Source organism: Podarcis muralis, chromosome 2 (genome assembly GCF_964188315.1).
Source record: "Podarcis muralis chromosome 2, rPodMur119.hap1.1, whole genome shotgun sequence".
Lineage (NCBI taxonomy): Eukaryota > Metazoa > Chordata > Lepidosauria > Squamata > Lacertidae > Podarcis > Podarcis muralis.
In genome coordinates, this window is record NC_135656.1 from 29,953,216 (window position 1) to 29,975,563 (window position 22,348).

A 22,348-nucleotide genomic window follows, 5' to 3' on the forward strand; every position below is an offset into this window, starting at 1 on the left:
ATTCTCTCTGTGTGTGGAGATCATACCACTGGGAAAGGAGGAGGCTGTCCCCCCAGCCCAGCACTGCAAAAATGTACTGCCTCTGCTTTAATACTAGAGGAGAAGTCTGTCCTGCCTCCCCTCCTATGGTACATACATGCTGCTGCAGTGGAGGAAAGGAAAACCCATGTTCTCTAGCTAATGGGGTTGGCAGAAGGTGCAAAGGGAGATGTTCTAGAAGGAAGGGAGGAAAGTCATAATTTTGAGAGCAGGTAGAAAGTGAACTATTTCTGTGTATAAATAGCTTCTTGGCTTTTATATAGTGTGATTTTTAGGTCTGTTGCTATTAGTGCATCTGCCTTATTTTGTTTCCTCCTTCCATCTCTCCTATGTGCATCTCTGACTGTCTCTCTCCTGTATCTGCATGTGTTAGCTTATGCATGCATTTTTTCCGGCCTGCTTTCCTGTTAATTATTTAGGGGGACAGGCACACAGTAAGGTTTGATCTAGGCTTGCTTCCTGATATTTCTCTTTCTTTCATTTTCTACCTGTCTTTTCATGCACAGACCAGAAAGCCCTTGAATCTGGCATTGCAGGGGATGCCTCACCTGGTATATCCAGGTGTTGCTACAGGGACCATAGAAACCAGACCGGGTTAAGCTGACCCTGGGAACAAAGAGTACTGACTAAAAAGGAACAACTGTGCTTTGAGTGGGATCAGTTTTCCCTTGGCTTGTTTTTTTCTGGTGGACCTTTGGAGCCACTTCATATCTGAAGCTGTTGATGGCAGGAACGTGTTGCTGGACAAGCTCCATTTTCAAGAGGAGTCGGAGGCTATGTATACAGAGGCTTGTCACTATGCTACAAAAGAAACAATAGCCACAGCAGTTCCCAAATTGCACTCCTGGACAAGGTGTTCCCAACATCACTCTGCAGAGATCCAAAGGAAATAAGTGATGATGGCAGAAATGCTTATTGAAAATACCTGGTGCATTCTCAGCTAAAATTCATTCTCTTTTCAGACAGCTTCTGTTCCAAAATGTGATTGCATAGCTCTTGAAGAAAGTCCCTCTGTTGTTACATATTAAGGTGGTACGGAGATGGAAAGAGGATGGTTTTTTTTGGGGGGGGGTTCCCTCATTTTTTCTGGGCCACCTCTTCTCTCTGTTGAACTGCAGACAAGAACTCTACAGTGGTACCTCAGGTTACATATGCTTCAGGTTACAGACTCCACTAACCCAGAAATAGTGCTTCAGGTTAAGAACTTTGCTTCAGGATAAGAACATTAATCGGGCTCCGGCGGCGCAGCAGCAGCAGGAGGCCCCATTAGCTAAAGTGGTGCTTCAGGTTAAGAACAGTTTCAGGTTAAGAGCGGACCTCCGGAACGAATTAAGTACTTAACCCGAGGTACCACTGTAGTGTTAAAAGTGACACTGGAAATCTGTGACCAAAGCTGTGAATTTAGAATCCAGTATCATTTATTTTTAATACTTCGGAATGAGAAAAAAGAAACTCCGAATTACAGGTTCCATTTCTGGTGTTGCAAGAAAACCAACCGTAAGCCTTGTGGTCCCACAAATATTTAACCAATCTGCTGTGGCAGCATACACGTTTGTGGTCCACAGCTCATTTTTCTAGAAGTGGTTGCCTAAACTGTGTTGGAGTGGGTTTTATTTTTTTTTTTTAAACAAAGACTTTCTTATTCTCTCAAGTATTGTATTATTTCCCCCCACTAACCTCATGTGACTGAGACAGTGTCTTATGGCACTCATGGTTTCACCTCCTTTTGCACGAAGGCAGGCATTCTGTCCATTCTACCTGTTGTTATTCTCTTTCTGACACTTTCTCTCCTTTTCCCCTGGGCAGACTTGACTGTCTGAATTAGGTGCTTAAGTGGAGTCAACAGAGAATGGAAACACTCCCTTGGCAATGTCTCTGGGAAGACTCCTCCGACGTGCCTCTTCGAAAGCATCTGACCTCCTGACCTTAAATGCCAGCAGCAGCAGCAGTGGTGGCGGCTCGTCTTCCGTCTTGGATGGGGGGATTATCTACTCCAAGAACAATGTCTGTGTCCACCCACCTGAGATGCTGCAAGGCATCGTGGAGCATCACCCAGGTGAGAGCAGGCTGGAGACATGGGTTTGTTGCGTTGGTTTATCTCATTTTGTTTACGAGTCTCTCCCCATGGGCAACCTTGAAGCAATTTAACAATAATGAAACAGCTATTAAATGTAGTTTCAGGTTCAATGCAGATACAACTGGGATAAAAATGTCCACTTGAAAGGTTTGTTGGAAGAGGAAAGTCTTCAACAGGTGCCAAAAAGATCATAGAGATAGCATCTGTCTGACAGGTACAGTCATACCTCGGGTTGAATGTGCTTCGGGATGAGCGCGTTTGAGTTGCGCTCCGCGGCAACCCGGAAGTAACGGAGCGCGTTACTTCCGGGTTTCGCCACTTGCGCATGCGCAGACACTCAAAATGACGTCATGCGCAGAAGCAACGAAACGTGACCCGCGCATGCGCAGATGCGCAGACAAGGGTTACATTTGCTTCTAGATGCGAACGGGGCTCCGGAACGGATCCTGTTCGCATCTAGAGGTACCACTGTATTGGAATTCCAGAAAGTGGGTGTCATAACACTAAAGGCTCCTACGCTGTATGGAATGAATCTCATGATCAGATGGTGTCTGCAGAAGGCCCTGCTGCTCCTGCAGAGCATGGTGATCAGTTGCGTATACATGGGGTGAGATGATATTTTCCGTATCGTGGTCCCAGGCGGTATAAGGCTTTGCACAGCGGTATCAGCACCTTGAACTTTGATGCTGGACTTAATGTTAAGGAAAGTTCTATGGGATACACTTTGTGCACTGAAGAGTCTCTCACTAAGCATTAATTGTTCCATAAAACCTCTCCCTTGACTTCTTACCTCTTATTCTCAATCCGGTTTCAAAGTTTCTATGGAGGGTCCACTTGGTATTCCATGTTCTTCCCTTCTCATCTTCCTAATGTTTTATTATTTCTTACGTAAAACATCAGAGTGTCTGTGGTGGCAAATTAATAGATTTTTTTTTAAGACCCTCCTCTTAGGGCTAAACTGCACAGGATGCAAGATTGGAATTCCCAATATTTGTTAAAAGCTTAAGAAACAAGGGGAGCTCCCCCTTTTCCACCAGAGTCTTTTTCCCAGTTAAAATTGCATCTCTTCACATTCCTCCAAAAAGCTGCTGGTAACCATGCTGGGGCAAGAAGAAAACAGCGTAATATAGGAGCCAATCCTTTTCTACCAGTGAGAGCCAGTGTGGTGTAGTGGTTGAGAGCGGTAGACTCATAATCTGGGGAATCGGGTTCGCTTCTCTGCTCCTCCACATGCAGCTGCTGGGCCAGTCACACTTCTCTGAAGTCTCTCAGCCTCACTCACCTCACAGAGTGTTTGTTGTGGGGGAGGAAGGGAAAAGAGAATGTTAGCCGCTTTGAGACTCCTTCGGGTAGTGATAAAGCGGGATATCAAATCCAAACTCCTCCTCTTCTACTCCCTACCCCACACTAATAGGGTTTTTATTTTTTGAGGGGGGGTAGTATGATTAAACAACGTTTGCCCCACCCCTGCTTTAGTAACATCCTGAAATTAAACCAGATTCCAGCCTGACATGAGCTCTGGAGGAGTAAATGATGAACTTAGGAAGTTGCCTTAATACCAAGTCAGAGTCAGTGGACTATCTAGCTCAGTATTGTCTAGTCTGCATGGCAGCAACTCTCCAGGGTTTCAGGCAGGAGCTTTTCCCATCAGGGATTGAACCTTGGACCTTTTGTAATCAAGGCAGATAATCCATAACCGAATGGTGGCCTTTCCCATTTTGATTTTCTGGGACTGGCATCCTTATTCTTTGGGTTACAGTTGGCCAGAAGAGTGCTCTGGTGTTCCCTCTAGCAGATGTAAAAATGACTTGGATGTGCTGATTGAGTTGGCTATGTTTTTGCCTCTAGTACCATGTTGGATCCCAAACCGAGCTATTGTAGATACTAGCTGGAGAGTAAAAAGCAGTCAAGAACGATGCTCAGTCAACCAAACATTGCTCCAGTGGATGAAGCGATTGGGTTTGGTTAGGGGAGGAGGAAGAAGTTGGGCTTAGGAGAGAGCTGCTCAAGAGGCAAGTGAGTGAGGGGAGGAGCCCCAGTGGTAGCAGGAAACTGGAGCGCTCAGCACCCTTTCAGGATACCTGCCATTCATGAAGTTGGGGCTTGGTTGTAACTCTGGGGCACTGTGTTCTTTTCGTAGGCTATTTGTGCCTGTACATGGAGAAAGATGAGCTGCTTGGAACCACGCTTATCTTGGCCTGGGTCCCAAATTCCCGAATTCAGAGGCAGGACGAGGAGGCCCTCCGCTACATTACACCAGAGAGCTCCCCGGTCCGCAAGGCCCCCCGCAAGCGTAACCGCCATACTCAGGGTTTTGGCGCCACTATGCAGGCTTCCCCCTCCGAGCAGAAGCGAGCTGTGACCCCAAAGGATGAAGAAGACGTTCTGACCGTGTCACAGCTGGTTAGGGATGTGGCTCACGTCAGCTGCCCTTCGGAGGAAGGGGAGAAGCTGTCCCAGGGTTGCTTGGCAACGGACAGCATCCACAGCTCGGCTCAGCCTGCCCACAGTGACTCAGGTATCTTATCGACAATCAGTTCTCTGGAGGAGCACAACCGGTTGGAGGAGTCAGTGGAAGAAGGGCTGGAGAGCCACCTGGAGACTGGAGAGGACGATGAGGGCTCTTTGGAGTTGTCTGCCGATGATGTCAGCAGAGACAGCACATTTGACTCGGACTCTGATGCCTTCTCTTCTCCATTCTGCCTCTCACCCATCAGTGAAGCCCTGGTGGAGAATGTTGGCTCCATGTTCCTGGTTAATGAAAACAGGTGAGTTTGTGTTCTTTTGCTCCTTTTACAGAGTAATCAAGGAGCAAGATTATCCAGTTGTAGAACAACTATTTGTCTGGTTTTTGCCCCTGCTGAGGGGCATTCACTCTACTGCTCTCAGCAGTGTGATTTTATGTATGTCTGCTCAGAAGTCCTACTGAGTTCAGTGGGACTTGCTGCTGCCTAAGTGTGTGTAGGATTACAGCCTATTCTGTTGCGCCTCAGAGGTGAAGGCCCTGGATTCCACTAGCTGTCCAACTGTGGTGACATGCGTTGACAGTAGTCGCTACATATGAGATCCCATTTGGTCATTGAGATGGTAGACCCTGCTTGTTTTGAGATACCCACTGCGATGGAGGTGTAGTTGCAAGCCCTGGTATAAGTTGTTTGATGGCCAGGATGTTACTTAAATATGGATCTGAATGTATGTACCTGTCTTTTTTATTAGTATTCATGTCATGTAAGGAATAGCTTTTAGCTGGCTGACCACATCGCCTTACAGCAAGTTTCTTCTTTCAGTTTGGGGGCACCTCTGTTTGATGTTATCTACAGGCAGCGACCATTTTAGCTGTGTCCAATTGACATGCAGTTGCCAACGCATTGGTCCATTTGGACCTGAAATAAGGCAGAATGGGGACCAAATGGCAGGCAGGGCAGAATGGGGGCAGGGCATGCTTATATGGGCTTTGCTGCTGCACACAGGGACTGGGAACAGAACCCTGGCACGAAATGGTCATCACCTGTATATCCAAGACAACTTTCACCTGTCTGAAAGATGGATGAAAGAGGAGCTCAGTTGTGTGCTTCAGTACCCTGGATATAGTCTTGGAGCTTAGGCTGGCTGTGCTACTATCCATGTAATTTAGGTTGCCAAGATTATAAATTGCCAGGCTGATTTTTCTCTCTGCTTTTCTCTAGTGCTCTTGTGCAGGAGTGGCTTGCCATGTCTTCCTGTTCCTGCGCTTCAAAATCTAGATCTTATACAACTTACCATTCTGTGACAAACTGCAAGGCTGATTTTCTAGGGTGAAGATTTACACTTTATCAATAAAATGTGACTGAAGCCACAGCTCTCCAATTTAGTGCAGTGCACACTGTTTTGCCCGCTCATTGTGTGGGGAGGGTGCCCTCGTGTGGCCTTTCAGTTATATTGCAAATTGGCACATGAGAAAATATTTTAAATTGCGGAAGGCTGGTTTTCAAAGCTGTTAACTTTGCATGGTTCCAAGCTCCCGTGTGCTTTTTGATGCTTACTTGTCAGCAGGCAGCATTCCTGTTCTGTGGGCTGTGGTTTATAGAATAAAGGCAGTCGAGGATTTCTCTTTGTTTCCAGAAGATGTTGCTGTTCAAGACACGCCTACTGGATAGCTGAGTTGGTTAAAGTGTGGTGCTGATAATGCCAAGATTGCAGGTTCGATCCCAATATGGGACAACTGCACATTGCTGGTTTGGACTACATAATTCTCAGGGTCCCTTCCAACTCTACAGTTCTATGATTCTATATTGCAATCTGTAGATGTTATTCTTAGTAAACATATTTGGAGGAGTACACAGAGTAGCTGAGGTCTTTCAAGCTGTGGGATGGTGGGAGTGGGTAGGTGGTTGGGAGGGCTGTTTATTGACATAAAACGATTCGAACTCACTTTTCCGAAACGCTCCTTCCGTAAAATAAATATACAATTAAAATAAATAGTACATTAGCTTCTTCTTCTTTTTAAAGCCCCAATAAGCTTGCCAGAGAAATCAGCCAAACTTGAGTTAAACTAGGTTTTGCGTTTCTTAAACACCATAAGCAAGGCTCTCCCAGGCTTTTCATCAGGCTTCGAGGGTCTCAGCTGAAACACAGGCTGCACAGATGTCTGCATCTACATACTGGCAAGAAAGGACTGAAGTCAAAAGATAACATCTTTAACACTTTTTAAATTGTCCCATTCCTTTCTAACATTGCACAATGACGCGTCTCTCAGGGCTGAAATGTCAAAATCCACTTCTGGTTTACTTCACCTTTTATTCACTTTACTTTTTATTGTTATAAATGTGGTTAAAGGTTTTTAAAAATTACACACTTATCAAACCTTTATTAGGCATTATACAAATAAAACCATAAAAGAGAAAATAACATATAAAAGCCTTGAAATATATATAAAAAGGCAGCAGTTGGCTACATACATATATATATATATCCATATAGAATCAGTGGTTTTCCTTGTTAACCTGCTCCTTGGAGGACTGCTACCAAAAACTCGGCTACCCCCGCCGTTACCCTTTGGTCAACGTCGGATAGGCAAAATCTCACACATTCACCTTGCTGGGGTTCCAGACCACCCAAAAGAGGGGACAGCACGTGTTGACGGAGCGTACTGTACAATGGGCAATAAAAGAGAATATGCTCTACCATGTCCGGGACATTCATAGAACATCTGCAGAATCTCTTGTTTCTAGGAATGTTTTGATATCTTCCCCTGACAAATGCTGAGGGAAAAACATTCAAACGGGCCAGCATAAAAGCCCTACGTTGGGCTGGGATTATTAATTTAGTGACGTAATTGGCTCTGCTATCTAAGATATTTAAATCATAGAATATGGGGGAGCAAATTTTGTTTACAGCTGCCATAATATTTTGTCTCTCGACATCCTTTAGTCTAGTTAGGATATTATGGAAAATGTATTGCTCGTTAGAATTGTACAAGGGCTCCAGCTCAATGCCTAAAGATTCAATCTTTTTTTCGAGGTACTGATACCATCTTGATTTATAGGAGTCCTTGAGCAAATCAGCGAGCAGACTTGATGGAGGGCAGCGAAAATGGCAGCGTAACCAGTACTTTATTGAGGTGGACCAGGCCCAATATTCCATTGTGTGTATGCCTATTTCTGCACACATTGTTTCATATTTGATCACAGCTGGGAGTCCAAGAGTACGTCTCAGAAAGCTGGAGTGAATCTTTTTTAGATCACTGTTATATGCTTACCTGGCAGGGGAGACACCTTGATCATGAAGGAGGTTTTCCCAGGGTGAGGCTCATCCATTGCACTGCGGGTGTGCTGACCCCTGCGATTTCCCCAAATGCGGGAAACTCGACTTTAAAAATTACATATAAGTGACTTTATCGTTCTCTTTCAAGCTCATATACAAATCCCTGCTTCCGTAAATGTTCTTGAGCCCATGGCAAGTCCAGTAAAATTGGACAGGATGATGATTTCAGGTCTTTATTAAAGCTTAGGCTTAGACACCTTTCCAGGCCTGAGGTTTGAAGTCCAGCAGTGAGTTAAATATTGCTGGACTGCACTGAGAGGCTGCTCAGAGGTAATCTCCAGAAGGAAAGGTACGTGGAGGAAAACAGATGGACGTTCATGTAATTTCAAACCTAGATCCTCTTGCACTGAATTAACTTCAACATTTGGTTGTTTGATAGTCCAAGCTGTTGCTTCCAAGTAGATCTGTCAATATGCACACAGGGTGTGGTTGGTGCTTTGCAAGTGGAGTTTTGTTCACGGCGTGGGATTTCCCCTTCCCCTCCTCCCTCTTCATGCTCCCAAAATCTCAGGCGGCAGAGGGACTCCCAACCCTCCAAAGTAGATTTTGAGGGTGCAGGGGCAGGGCTACGGGGCAGCGAGGAAGGAGAGGAAGGGAAAGTCCTGTTGCACAACTGGGAGTCTGTTGCGTGAGCAGAACAGCAGTGTTGGATGCTGAGAGACATCCTTTCCCCATAAATAGCTACAGGGATGTCATCAGCACAAATCAGCAGTCCCCTGGTGCCCACCCTCATTTAATTTTTGGCATGCATGCCTAGTGCCATGGTCCATTTAATTGTTTAACAATAGTCACTCAGTGTGTAGACCAAAAATATAGGTCCTTTACCTTCTTCCTTTGCCCTGGTTTGGAAAGAGACTACCTTATTGCAGTCACATGGGGGCGGGGGAGATTTCATATATGAGCTGGATATGCCACACTGTCCATAGACATATAGCCATAGACATAGCCTCCCTCTTCCAGTCCTTTGCTGTTGCTGCTATTAAGTGAGGAAGATACTTCATCCAGGCCTCCACATATTTGTGTTGGTGTGGATTGCCCAGCTTACATATTGCTTCTTTCATGCTGCTGAACATACGAGCCAGGATGTTGTCCTTAAGCCCTGCCCGTCTTGAATCTAGGGCCTTATTAGGAGATTTCAAGAGGAAGGAAAGGGTCTTTGCCTCTGCAAGGATGTAAGGCTCGAGCTGAGAGGCCACTGGGCTGCTCCTATCTTTCTCCTTTGTGACCTTCATGGCAGGATGCAGTTTATGTTTTCCAGTTATATCCTGTCCTTGTTCATTTTATATTGTTCTGGGTTTGCAGGGGGCAAGGATCCTCTAAAATTCTGGGTGCCAGGTTCTCCCAATTACTCTCTGAAATTACTGAATGTGGCGTTGGGTCAGTGGATTTAGCAGGGCCTTCACATTAAGTCAAGCCAGCTTTCTCGGGAGATTGGCTGAGAGAGGTGCCATCAAAGAACTAAACAGATGATGGCACTGATGAAAGGCGAGCCATTGGGACATTCCGTGACACACAAGAAGGGGGGGGAGTCCCTCCCCCAGCTGCTTCTTAGTTAGCAAAAGACAATAGCAGAGTTGGGAAGGGGAGGTTTCCAGGGTTACATGGGGCATGATGTCACCACAGGAAAAAAATGTCCTTTTTGCATGAGGCTTGGGTTGCATTTTAGGAAAGGTTTTGGGCAGAAAGAAGGGTGGAGACAGTGGCCATGCAGGCTGACACATGGAGAAGCTGTGTGGAGATACAGATGACATTTGGGCTACCTTTGTACCAGGGCTGCACTGACGTGACGAGCGAGCCCCTCGTGAGATGCGATGCTCGGAACCCTCTCTCCATCCAGACTCAGATGTAAATATGTGTAAAGAAACTGTATTTCACGAAGAGACTAAAGTCTCCACTACGCCTCTTTTCCCCAAAGGAAACACGGACACTGGTAAAGTGCCAAGACCCCTGGAACCTCAAACTCTGCAGTGGATATTGGGGTGGCCAGAAGCTTTATACCTATATATCTATCTATATCTATATCTATATCTATATCTATATCTATATCTATATCTATATCTATCATCTCTATCTCTATCTCTATCTCTATCTCTATCTCTATCTCTATCTCTATCTCTATCTCTATCTCTATCTCTACATCTATCTATCTTTTCCACCTTCCAGGACAAAACCCTCCCAAGGAAGTAGGGCATCATAATGCACAATATATCAGATAATGAATCAAACTGCAGTCAAAAGGGAAAATGTTACAACATTAAAATAGCAGTTGCTTGTTCCATCGTATGTTTTGTCAGCAAGATATTTTTGGTGTGGCCACATTATAACCCTGTATGCAGCCTATATGAAATTTCTGGCATTCATACACAGTGAGAGGGGGTAACTCATCATCTCCCTTCTCAGCACTGGCCTGCTGCTCAGTTTGGTAGCTAACCACTGGTGTATGTGCATGTTTTAAGGTTTATCCTGTATGCTAATTGTATGCACAGAGGTGGAGTCTGTCATATAGCAATCTTGGATTCTTGGGGTGGTTTTTGTGTGTGTGTGTGTGTGCAGTGCTATGAGACACCCTTTGGTTTCCTTGTTCTCCTCCAGACGCTGCCTGGCCCTCTGGCTTTTTATTTGAACAAGGACTCCCCTTATAATAGCATGTGGAGTACAGAAATGCACAACACCAAATAGCACACATTGCAGCTGCAGAGCTGGTAAACCTGGGTTCAAAATAAACTTCCACCTGTCTTTTAGCAAGCGGGGCTGCAATGTGTAGTCAAGTTAAAATGCTGGCCACTCAAAAATGTGACCCCTGCTAATTGAACATCTGATTGTCTTTATTAAAAAAGATAAAAGTACCGTTTGTAAAATTGGAGATGGCTCTTTAGAAGCATTTTTCTTCTAAAAGGAAAATAGATGCCTGCCAGAACATGCACTGCATTTCTTTAAAAGAAAGAAAGTGTGCTTTGTGTTTCATGCTTAGTGTGTTGTTCATCTGCAGAGTTAGTGGACTGGCTAATCAATTTATTGACAGTAATATTATTGATTGGTCAAGCAACAGCCCTAGTAGTAAGTAATATAGCCCCCCCCCCCCCCGTTCTTTCTAGTGGCAGTGTTGCAGGAATTGGGAGTCCTGTTGCGACAGTCTTCAATAAAGGCCAAGCCTACTGGCTGCTGTTTTGCTCTGGTATTCCTGCCTGGTGTCCTTGCTTTTTGTCAAAGGGAGCCCTCAGATTTCTCTGTTAACAGCAGGAATTAAGAAACAGCTTTGGGACGGGAGGAATGCATGTGCCCAGGAAAAGCATGGAATCCTCAAGAGGCAGCTTCTGCGGGGTTTGGCTTGATGCAATGCTTGCATATTTCTTGCCCTTTCTGTTTCAACTCCTTTCTAGGGAGCTGGTGATTAAATTGCTTTCTTGTCCAGTTGTGTTATTGGGCAGGGAGTGTGCAAGTGTCTGTGGGACTGCAAGCAGTAACTGAGTCTGGGATGTTGCATCATGCTGTTGTGGCAATTCACCTAGGAGGCTGGTGCCGGCTGAGATCTCTGTAGAATTAAGCAGGAGATGAAATTACTGGCAGCGCAGTTGTGAGCCATTGGTATGTAATGGATGGAAAAGCAAGCGTAGGGAGCAGGGAATACCAGGTTTTCGAAATTGGCTTCTGCTGTATGATGTTAACGTGGGATTTACTTCATGCAGTCTGTGTTCCTTTGTGTTCTTCTTTTTATAGAATCGGATTATCTGCTGCGTTGTCACCTATTCAGTCAGCATATTGATTGAAATAAAGCAATCCACACTTCCAGAAAGGTAGCTGTGTAGGGCTAACATATCAAAAACAAAGAGCCCAGGGGTACATTTGGCATGCCAAACTTGCAAACCAATCCTAATTGCCTGATCTGTCCATAGGCTGCATTTTAAGTCATTTTAGCTCCCATCCTTGCTATGTGACCCAAGGTGAGTGAGGTTAAAATAACCAATTGATTAAGGTCCCACCGATTGTGTGTGCGCACGTGTGTGTTTTTACACCAGACAGACTCATCGACTCCTTTGTATGCCTTTGTCAATAGCTTGCCTTGCACCTACTGTAGAATTAAGGACTGAGTTGGATAATAGAATACAGTAACGGGCTGTAAAATATACCAAATGGGCCTATTTCAGTGAGATTATAAGGCTATGTCAGAAACAGAGAGAGGCACATCTGCATCATCAAAGTCACCTGTAGGACAAAATAAAAATCCAGGAAGGAAGTGAAGCTAAGGGATTGTACCATCTCCCCACCCCCAGGAAGGTGGTAAAATTTAAGATCAGCCACCAGTTCTATAAAAGAACATTCCTTACACATAACAAATAGGACAATTGGAGCAAACTGTGCAGCAAAAATGATCTTCTTTCCCCATTTCCATTTTGTTAACAATAGTGGAAGGACAATCCATCTTAAGGAGCACAACCTTGACATAAAGCACAAAGACAGAATTTCTATGTACACCTTGCTTTTTATTATGGTTTTATGCATTTACTGATGCTTCTGTTGTGCTTAACTGATACTCTATGCCTTTGCCTGTGTCAAAACTGGCTTATAACCCTGAGTAAAGATTTGATCTGATTTCTTTGTCTGTCTGTTGCCAGCAGAGGCCTGTGAAAGGAGAGTAGCTTTGTAGATGGGAGGCGATGGTGCCTTAAGCAACCCCTGTGAGGAACTGGGATCAAAACAGGAAATGTCAAAGGTATGAGCTGCCTAGCATTGTGTCAATGTTTAAACAGCGGAGAGGGATTATTTTAGGTTGGCTCTGTTTCATATGGGCTCTTCCTATTACCTAAGACAAGGGAGCCGTGGTGGCTTTTGATGGATTGTTGGCAAAAGATGCAGGGTGATTGGGAATGGAAATTAATAGATTTCTATTATTTTCAAGGTGAGGCATATCCAAAGTAGACCAATATAAGAAACAAAGTAAGTTTTGAAGGTCCACGGATTTGTCTCCTGTGTGGTGCTTTCGCTGTAAATATGGTCAAGGTCTTCTGGAAAGGAATAAGGCAATGGAAGGAGCTTTGAATGCATTGTGATATCTCTCTCTTTGTCCTCCTCCCTCACTACCTCAACAAACCAATATGGCCTACTAGTGCTTTCTCTGCTCTACCCCATAGCCCAGTAGAATTTTTTAGCTCTCTACAAATCAGAGCTCTGTATGCATACCTGTGAATGAATGAGAGAGAGAGAGAGAGAGGAAAAGATTGTCCAAATAGAAGGGACACCACACAGGACATCACACGCTGCCTTGAGATTATATACCCTTGACAAGGTATATAATGTGTGAGCACCTCATTTTGTCATGAAGTAGGTGGAAGTAGTTGTATCTGTTATCTCTAGAAGCTGTTCTATTTGTGCGAGAGAGACGATGCAGTGCTTTCTCCAGAAGTAACCTAAGGGCTTTGGTAACATTTTCCTGTCAGAAATGTAAAGGTTTACTATGGCCCCGTTAGCAAGCAGTGCTAAGGCAAACCATGGCTAAGTGTAAACAAGCAAGCATCTGAGTACGCAGAGTGAAAATTGTGGCTTTTTTGCTCCTCCACAAGCAGTAAGCCAAGAGCAAAGCTTTGTACATCTCATGGTTTGTCTGGAGCAAAACAAATCATCAGCTCTGGTTTGACATAACTCTAAGTCAGATCATGGGTCGTTCCCTGATCTAGAAACCATGGCTTTTGCAACAGGAGTGTTCTGTTGTGGCTTGTAGTACAGGGATTTCCGCCCCCTGCCCTTACGTGTATTCAGCTTGTGTGCATTCAGCTTTATGCGCTTAGCAAAAATAAAAATAAAATAAAAAGGGGTTGGGAACGGGGGCAGACATCTGGGAAATTCTTCAGTCCCACCTGCCACTGAACCCAATGGTGTTTTGACTATACATGATTTCACATATATGCCCAGTACCCAGGAACATAACCCCTGCATAAGTGGGGAGACGCCTGTATCTACAGACTTCATACCCCAATGTAGCTGTATCGTTAGGTAAAGGGACCCCTGACCATTAGGTCCAGTCGTGACCGACTCTGGGGTTGTGGCGCTCCTCTCACTTTATTGGACGAGGGAGCCGGCATACAGCTTCCGGGTCATGTGGCCAGCATGACTAAGCCACTTCTGGCAAACCAGAGCAGCGTACGGAAACGCCATTTACCTTCCCGCCGGAGTGGTACCTATTTATCTACTTGCACTTTGATGTGCTTTCAAACTGCTAGGTTGGCAGGAGTAGGGACCGATCAACGGGGGCTCACCCTGTCGCGGGGATTCGAACCGCGAACCTTCTGATCGGCAAGTCCTAGGCTCTGTGGTTTAACCCACAGCACCACCCGCATCCCTAGCTGTATCATTAGACTGCACCTAAAAGCTAACTGTTCCAAGGACAAAGGCATCAATAGGTGCATTCTTTCATTGCTAACATGATACTGGGAAAGGGGTGTATTTCAGTGGAAGAGCATTTGCCTTGCAAGCAGAAGATCCCAGGTTCAATCCCCAGCATCTCCAAATAGGGCTGGGAGAGTACCTTGTCTGAAAACCTGGACAACTGCTGCCAGTCAATGTAGACGGTGTTGAGCTAGATGGACCAGTGGTGTTGACCTGGTACAAGGCAGTTTCCTGTGTTCTTAACAATGGTTTTGTACTGCAAGGCATTCCCCCCTTGCAGTAATGGTGGAGACTGCTTTGCCAGTGTACTCGTGGGAGAAATTTAAGTAAAACGGGGAATAATTTTCAATGAAAGGTTAGAGCTAATGTGATCAAGTCAAGTTTGTCCGCAATTACTGCACTCTAAGTAAGTTCCCAACCAGTGTAAATACAAAACTCTGTAACTATAAAGCTTAGTACAACAAAGAATACATAATAAAAACCACACTGTTTCAGTGCAAACCATTTCAGGAACCAATACAATACTAAATTCTTAACAATTTATTATACTAGAACAAAAAAGCACAGCTATGGCGGTGGGTTTAAAATAGCAAGTCACAGTTCATTTTGTGGTTGGCTTATTGGGCTGGTGGATAAGTACAAGACTAATAGCGCAGTCTAATGCATGTCTACTTGAAAGAGAGTCCCATTGAGTTCAAGGGAGCTTATTCCTGGAAACTGGGTACAGACATAACACACACACCCCCGACCTGTATATGTGTGGCGCTGGGAAATCAATAAATCGATTTAAATAAATTCAAATCTGGAAATGGCAGGACAGAGCTGGAAAGTCCTCATGGCTTGTGAGGAGACCCTCCCCAGAGCCCGATGTTTCAAAGACTTTTAAAACAAGAATTTATAGGCTCCAAAATGGCTTGCGAGGATTCTCACTGCTGCTGCACTACCCCTCTCGACAGCCGTTGGACGGGAAGCTACATTGCAGTGGGCTTGGACACACTTTTCCCTGCTCTTTCTGGCAATCTGGAGGCAAAGGAACAATATGGGTTGCTTTCTGTTACGTAGGGTTCCGAAGAGCTCTGGCCTTTTTTTGTTGTAAAAGAAGAAAAAATCACCCTAGTTCCCTGCCATGACGAGGCTCTCCACTTACACACATTTTGCTTATGTGCACGGGGGCCCGGAACGTAACCCCTGCATAAGTGGGGAGTCACCTGTATAGGATTGCACCCACCACTGCAGTCCTATATAGCAACTTTCCCCAACCTCATCCCCTGCCATACGTTTTAGACCACAAATTCCATCATTGCTGGCTGAGGTTGATGAGAGGTGTAGTCTCAAACACCTGGAGCAAACATGGTTGGGCAAGGCTAGGAGTAAGTCTCATTGCACTTCATGGGACTTACAGCACAATCTACTGTGCATCTACTCAAACAAGTTCTTTGTTCGTCTTTGCTTTCTCCCACCCACCGCATCACAGCACCAGCATACAAAGTATTTTATCCTCTTTCCCTTATCTTCCACTTCCTTTTCCTTTCTCTTGTATTTCCCGCTTAACATATAACACTAAGCTAAACGGTAGCTAAATGTGAACACATGAGTGTATGGGTAAAGCAAAAATTGCATCCACTTCACTCCACACCCAGTCACCCTGCTACCATGCCACCTGGAGTTAAGCCCTGGTTTGGTTTAGCGTTGCTTCCAAACTTAGGCTTCTGGTTTGCCTTGCTCTAGAGCAGGCATGTCCAAAGTCCATCTTGGGGGCCTAAAACGGCCCGCTGCTCAGTTTAATCTGGCCCCTGTGGCAATTTATTTCCTGCAGTAAAATCCTAAAAAACCCTCAACAACTTCAATCCTAAAAAGGTCAACAACCTTAGTTGGCCCTTTTGGTCCTTGGTATCTGGCCCTCTTTGAAAAAAGTTTGGACACCACCGCTCTAGAGTCTAGGCCAGGCATCCCCAAACTCGACCCTCCAGCTGTTTTGGGACTACAATTCCCATCATCCCTGGCCACTGGTCCTGTTAGCTAGGGATGATGGGAGTTGTAGTCCCAAAACAGCTGGAGGGCCAGGTTTGGGGATGCCTGGTCTAGGCAAACCATGAGCAGTAAACCAAGGATGAACCTTGGTTACAGATTGTGGTTTGTCTGGAGTGCCCACGTTCAAATGAACAAGGTTTCATGGAACTGCTGTACAATCTGGTTTGGGCTAAGTCATCCCATGACCAGTATTGTGTTGCATTTTCCCACTGCCATCGAGCTTCTTGATTTTGGGAAGTCCTTCTTTTTTTCTCCCTTGCCCCTCTCCCATTCTGTATTCAACACATTTTCTGTGCTCTCGAAAGAGCTAGCAATCAGAGGTCATCTCTTCATGCATCCAATAGATGGCACACTTTTCTCAGCACAGCTTTGGATAACTAAAGGAACACCAGAGACATCTAAATTTAAAGCTGGGTGGAGGCTGTCCCAACCTTCTGCTTTTCTTCAGAAGAAAATTCTATCATTGATCCTTCTTGGGAGATAACATGCCCTTTTCTTGCTATATCATCTGGGCTAGCAACTAATCAAACTCTGCCATTTATTGCCTGCCTTACATTTTGGCAGGCATAGCTGCTGATGGACCTACTTGCCTTCTGAGTGCAAAATCATCATTGTTCCTCCACTTGCAAGTAGCCCATCTTGATCCTTATGCCCTTCAGTTTCTTCCAGGAAGGTTGCATGGGCAGGCTGCTTTCTGGTGATTAAACAATTCGCCGCTGCTGTGCTGTGATTGGCTAACATCTTCTTCTCTAGGGACATGGCCTCTGACCTCATGTCCTTGGAGAGACAATGATTGAGAGAGCTGAAGTGTGTGTGTGGCTTCAAATAGAGGACAATGCAGAATCCATTGGTTTCCTTTTCTCCCATGGAAGCCAGGATGAAAGATGACCTAAAACATGAAGGTTTTAGGAGAGTGATATATGTGCATTTTAATGGAGCGTTCTGGCAGGAAGGTCTTAATTTTGCATGCCATTGATGTCTGTAATGCAAAATGTAGTTGCTGCCTCAGATTCCTGTCCCCCCCCCCCAATTCATGCATCGAAAAGAACCAAGTTTCTAGTCCTTATGGGTGCTGACAGAAGTTACCTTTGAAAGCATTTGTGCAGCGTTTGCTAATCACATGAAATCTTGTTGGGTTTTGAAGTGCATTCCACATAAGTAGAAGATCAGGAGGTAAAACTGCTACTGGGCTATGCACTATTTCAGGCTGTAGGAAAACGGGTAATAAATGTTAGGTCGTTCTCCAGTGTTGAAACGATATCTGCACCTAGAAAACGAAAATTCTGAGGCAAAGGAGATTGGGAATGCAATTCATTCAGTTACTTAACATCCCTAGAAAGAATCTGATTCCATCAGTATTTTGGAAACTGGTAGTTTCTGTAATCTCCTTGTCTCCTGTGGCAGTTTCTTACCAGTAATGCAATATTCTAGTGTCACACTCTAGTTCCACCCTACAATTTTTGCAAAAAGGCATCATCACAAAACCTCTAGACATGTGCCTGGAGGTCACCGTGACTTAAATTAATCGAGAGGAGTGTTTGATGGTTATATTGCCAAAAATTTTAGGAAGTAGGTAAGTGGTCAGATTGGGGTAATGCAGGCAACTGGCTTAACAAGTGGTTGCATGTACATGCTCTGCTAACTGGTTCCCCTGGTTTTTTATTGACCAAACTGGAATGCTCGCTGAAAACCAACCACATGATTTAGATATCTGAAAAGAGGAAAAGTTGAGGGGAAAGCAAGAAAAAAGGCTTGTTTATTCCATGTAACCTATCATGTGCTAAATCCAGGATTCAGCCATTCCTGTTTCCAGCTCTAAGGCGCCAGTGAAAAAAAAACACATTATTTTATTATCTTAGCATAAACTATGCTAACACCAGCTCTGTTCACAGCTAACTGTACATGAGCTTGCTCCCATGCGTTGAATGTGATGGCTATTGAGGCACCCCCTCTTCTTCCCCATACCTGGAGCACCTGCTACATTGGCTTAGGAAGCTTTACCTGTGCATCTTTTTCACCTGCCACTGCTCATGTTCCTCTTAAATTCAAGGGAGTCTTTTTTTTTCTTTAGAGAACATCTTAAGTATACAGTATGCACCAGTGCTGTAAAGAGGAGGTGCAAAGTAACATTTTGATTTTAGATAGATAGAACCAAAAACAAGCTTTTGGCTAGGAGAAAAAGGTGTATGAGTGGGATCCCCAGTGTAGATAAAGGTAAAGGACCCATAGTTGAATTTGACTATGGGGTGCGGTACCAGTGTTTGTCTGCAGGCAGCTTTTCTGGGTCATGTGGCCAGCATGACTAAACCACTTCTGGTGCAACGGGATACCGTGACGGAAGCCAGAGTGCATGGAAACACCGTTTACGTTCTTGCTGCAGCAGTACCTATTTATCTACTCACACTGGTATGCTTTCAAACTGCTAGGTTGGCAGGAACTGGGACAAAGCAACGGGAGCTCACCTCATCATGCGGATTCGGACTGCTGACCTTATGATCGGCAAGCCCAAGAGGCTCAGTGATTTAGACCACAGCACCACCACTTCCCTTACCCCAGTGTAGCACCCATGGACACCAGAGTGTCCCTTGCTGCTCCAGACTTTTTCGACATTACATTTTTCAAAGGTATTTCCCCCCACCCCTTTGCCTTTGACAGTGGCTGGTTGGGTGGGTTAGAGACAAAGAAAGAGAGGCTTATTTAAATCACTGTCTGATGTCTGATGAATCACTGGGACATGTTGTGCTGCTACCCATGACATATTTCCCCTGGTCCAAAAAGGTTGGAGGAGTCTGGTGTATGGGATATAGAAGGGAGGAGATTCTGGTGCAAACCCAGCTCTGTTGGAAGGGAGCAGTTCTTTTACAGCTACTGCAGCAGCAGCCCCCAACCCTATTCCAGGATTGCTTTTTGCCCTTTTAGCAGTGGGGAAATGAGCAAAGCTTCCTGTCCTTCCTCCCACCCTGGAGGTGAAATTGACAACGGGTTCAATCAAGAACTCTACAGAAGAAGAGAGCAGGACAGGAGCAAAAGGGGATAGCGAAGCTTGATGGCAGAAAGGCAAGCAGGTAACAGAGAGAGGCAGGGTTTACACACAGTCACTCACCAGCCCTATCAAGAATTGCAACCTCCAGACCACATGAGGCAGAAGCATTATATGAGTTCGTGCCTGAAAGGACTCTTCTGCAATTGCGATGAAAGCTCAAAAATAAATAAAATATACAGTTTTTAAGGGATGCGGGTGGTGCTGTGGGTTAAACCAGATAGCCTAGGACTTGCCGATCAGAAGGTTGGCGGATCGAATCCCCATGACAGGGTGAGCTCCCGTTGCTCGGTCCCTGCTCCTGCCCACCTAGCAGTTCAAAAGCACGTCAGAGTGGAAGTAGATAAATAGGTACCGCTCTGGCAGGAAGGTAAACGGCGTTTCCGTGCACTGCTCTGGTTCGCCAGAAGCGGCTTAGTCATGCTGGCCACATGACCCGGAAGCTGTACGCCGGCTCCCTCGGCCAATAAAGCGAGATGAGCGCCACAACCCCAGAGTCATCCGCGACTGGACCTAACGGTCAGGGGTCCCTTTACCTTTACAGTTTTTAAAGACTGGAGTGATGCTCATATAAGGACAGGGATGCAACAGTTCAGGAGAGGTGTCATTTGGGCTATTGTAAATCAATGGTTCCCATGCCAGATAAAAAGACTAGTGTGGTTTCTCGACCACCATTCAGTCTGGCCCCTTTGACGTTGCTGCTCCCCACCCCACCCTTTTAGTCTTGTAACTACCATCCATTGTGCATCTTTTTTCTCCCATGCTCATAGGAGCCCAACCTGCCCCTTGCAAGAGCAGGAATAGCTACCATGATGCCCTCTAGGGGTTGCAGACTCTCGCCATTCCTGGCCACTGGCTGTGCTGCTGGGAGTTGAGAGGGGACCATGTCCTGCCTTTCAGCCTTTTCAGTTGATGCCATTTCTTGCCGCTATCTTCTGATGGCTAAATCAGGTTTTAAGAACATGGACTGATGATGACCACCGTTCTTGTTTCTTCGATATTGGCATTCATCTAACCTTGCAGACAAATTGACAAAAGTTACTACGCAGCAACAATACTTACTGGTCCGCTTGCCTTTTTCCCCCTTCCTTTTTTGCATACTCCTGCGAGCCGTTTTTGGCTCTTCCAACTTTAACAAGAAATTCCCTGCCTGGCTGCCTGGAGGCGATTCCTACTTGTTATAGGCAGAGTGGCTGTTTTTGCAAGCCAGCATTAATCCCAGCATCGATAGGCCATATGTTCTCCTGCGCTGCTTTACGACGAGCGCTTCATTGGCGGCTGCCTTAACAATGCACTTATTGCTAATATTTAACAAAGAGCATCCTTTCTTGTCCTACCTGCTCACTGCCTCGCTCTGTCTGTATTCTGTACTCTTTTGTTCAGAGCAGAATTCTTTCTCTCTCTCTCTCTCCCTCCCTCTCTCTCCTTGCAGCTCATGCAGCGAAAATTGCCTGGCTTGGTTCCCTAATCCCAGCCCTTGAAATAACAATATTAAACACTCTTGGTAACCCTTCTGGTCAGCTCTCCCCATTCCTGCCCCCTCCCTGGCTGTGGAATGTTATGCCATACTCCAGTGGGTTTTGAACAGCGGTGCCAATCTCTTTGGGTGGTGCTGGCTGGGCAAGTGTTGGAGTTCTCAGCAGAATATAAATTGGTGGTGGGGGGGTGCTTTAATCTGCCAGACAAAAAAAGGACCCTTTGAGATTCTCTGCTCATTGCTAATATGCTAAGAATATGAGAACAAGAATCTTTAGGTGTTTCCAGTGACTTGGGTGTTGTTGTTTTTTTAAAGGCTTGATTGTAATTAGCATAATGAGTTCTGACTTTTATTTTTGCATGGATGGATAGGGAGGAGGGAGGCAGGGAAAGCGTTGCAAAATGACCCATTGATTCTTTTTTTAAAAAAATGAAATAAAATAGAATAAACAAGGCTAAGAAAGCTCCCCTTTTCCAGGCTGGACTAGCTGGAAGGTAAACATTTCTCTTCATGCTGTGCTAAGAAATCACATTTTCCATCTCTAGGATTTGGGGGGGGGGGCGAGAGAAGTGTTACATTTCAATTGATTTATTAACAAGCTGAAGCCCAGGCGCAAAGGACCCCCCTCTTCTGTACAGAATGTAAAGACGTATCTTTTGGCTTTTGCAATACTTGCCTTGTTTTAAAAGGAAGGTCAGGTTCATGCCCACGCCTGCCTCTCAATGGTTAGCTGTGTTAAGCTGCAGAGGGGTGTGTGACTGTGTTTATTCATAAGTGTCAAACGACTAGACCTGTCACCGCTAAGCAACTGTAACAACAAAAATGTTGAGGAAAATCCTTTCCTTGGATTTACCGAAGCATGCCTCACCTGTTTAGCAAGTATATATGTGTGTGTGTGTGCGTGTGTATAAAATCGGAGAGTGAGCGCACTTATATATGAATGTACAACTTGCATTTGACTGGGTAAAGCAGATGAAAGCACATGGATTATTTCGTAGCAAACTGCTAACAGCTTCTTCTTCTTCTACCTTTTGCCATTCCCGTTTTAAATTAAGCCGTTTATCCTCTTTGCATCACTTATAGTAGCTAACAAACCTTTCTAGTGGAGTACTCGTTGGCCATGCTTCTGTACCAGAAGCCTGAAAATATCAAGCTCTTTGTTGCTTAAATATATTGGAATATGTTGTATAGATTAAAATATGCAAAGTAGGCGAAATTGCAACAGTTTCACTGGATGTCTCTTTTGGGCCAGTCACTGACTGGAATGTATATTGGGCTAGAGGGGCAACAAAACAAACAACAACAACAAAACAACAACCAAAAAGAGGAGTGGGGAAATGTGCAAAATGGACACTTCCTGCCTGCTAATGTGCCACATGATCACCTCTGGCCTCTCTCTATTATTAGCAGACTGTATTTTAAGAATCATGGCTAATGAGGACATGAATTTTCGCTCTAAATTAAAAATTAGGAGGCCTATCAGAACTGGTGTAATATAAAA

General features: G+C 45.0%; 1 protein-coding gene and 1 non-coding gene across 12 annotated transcripts in view; both read left to right on the forward strand.

The window, feature by feature from the left end:
- The window catches only part of TBC1D16 (TBC1 domain family member 16), a 138,328-nt gene that overhangs the window by 93,276 nt on the left and 22,704 nt on the right, over positions 1-22,348 (forward strand). For 8 of the 11 annotated variants that reach the window (XR_003704571.2, XM_077924093.1, XM_028714914.2 and 5 more), the window contains 3 exons: positions 1,846-2,095; positions 4,257-4,884; positions 5,803-5,910. Coding sequence is in view for 10 of the 11 variants with exons in the window: in XM_077924093.1 (XP_077780219.1) it covers positions 1,909-2,095; positions 4,257-4,884; positions 5,803-5,910 (923 nt within the window). In the remaining variant the exon portion in view is untranslated. The remainder of the gene's footprint in view (positions 1-1,845; positions 2,096-4,256; positions 4,885-5,802; positions 5,911-22,348) is intronic. The other 3 variants (XM_028714974.2, XM_028714985.2, XM_077924094.1) reach the window with 1 other exon arrangement.
- LOC114585012 (U1 spliceosomal RNA) lies at positions 7,846-8,002 on the forward strand. The gene has a single exon (XR_013392033.1). It is a non-coding gene; the product is annotated as a U1 spliceosomal RNA (small nuclear RNA).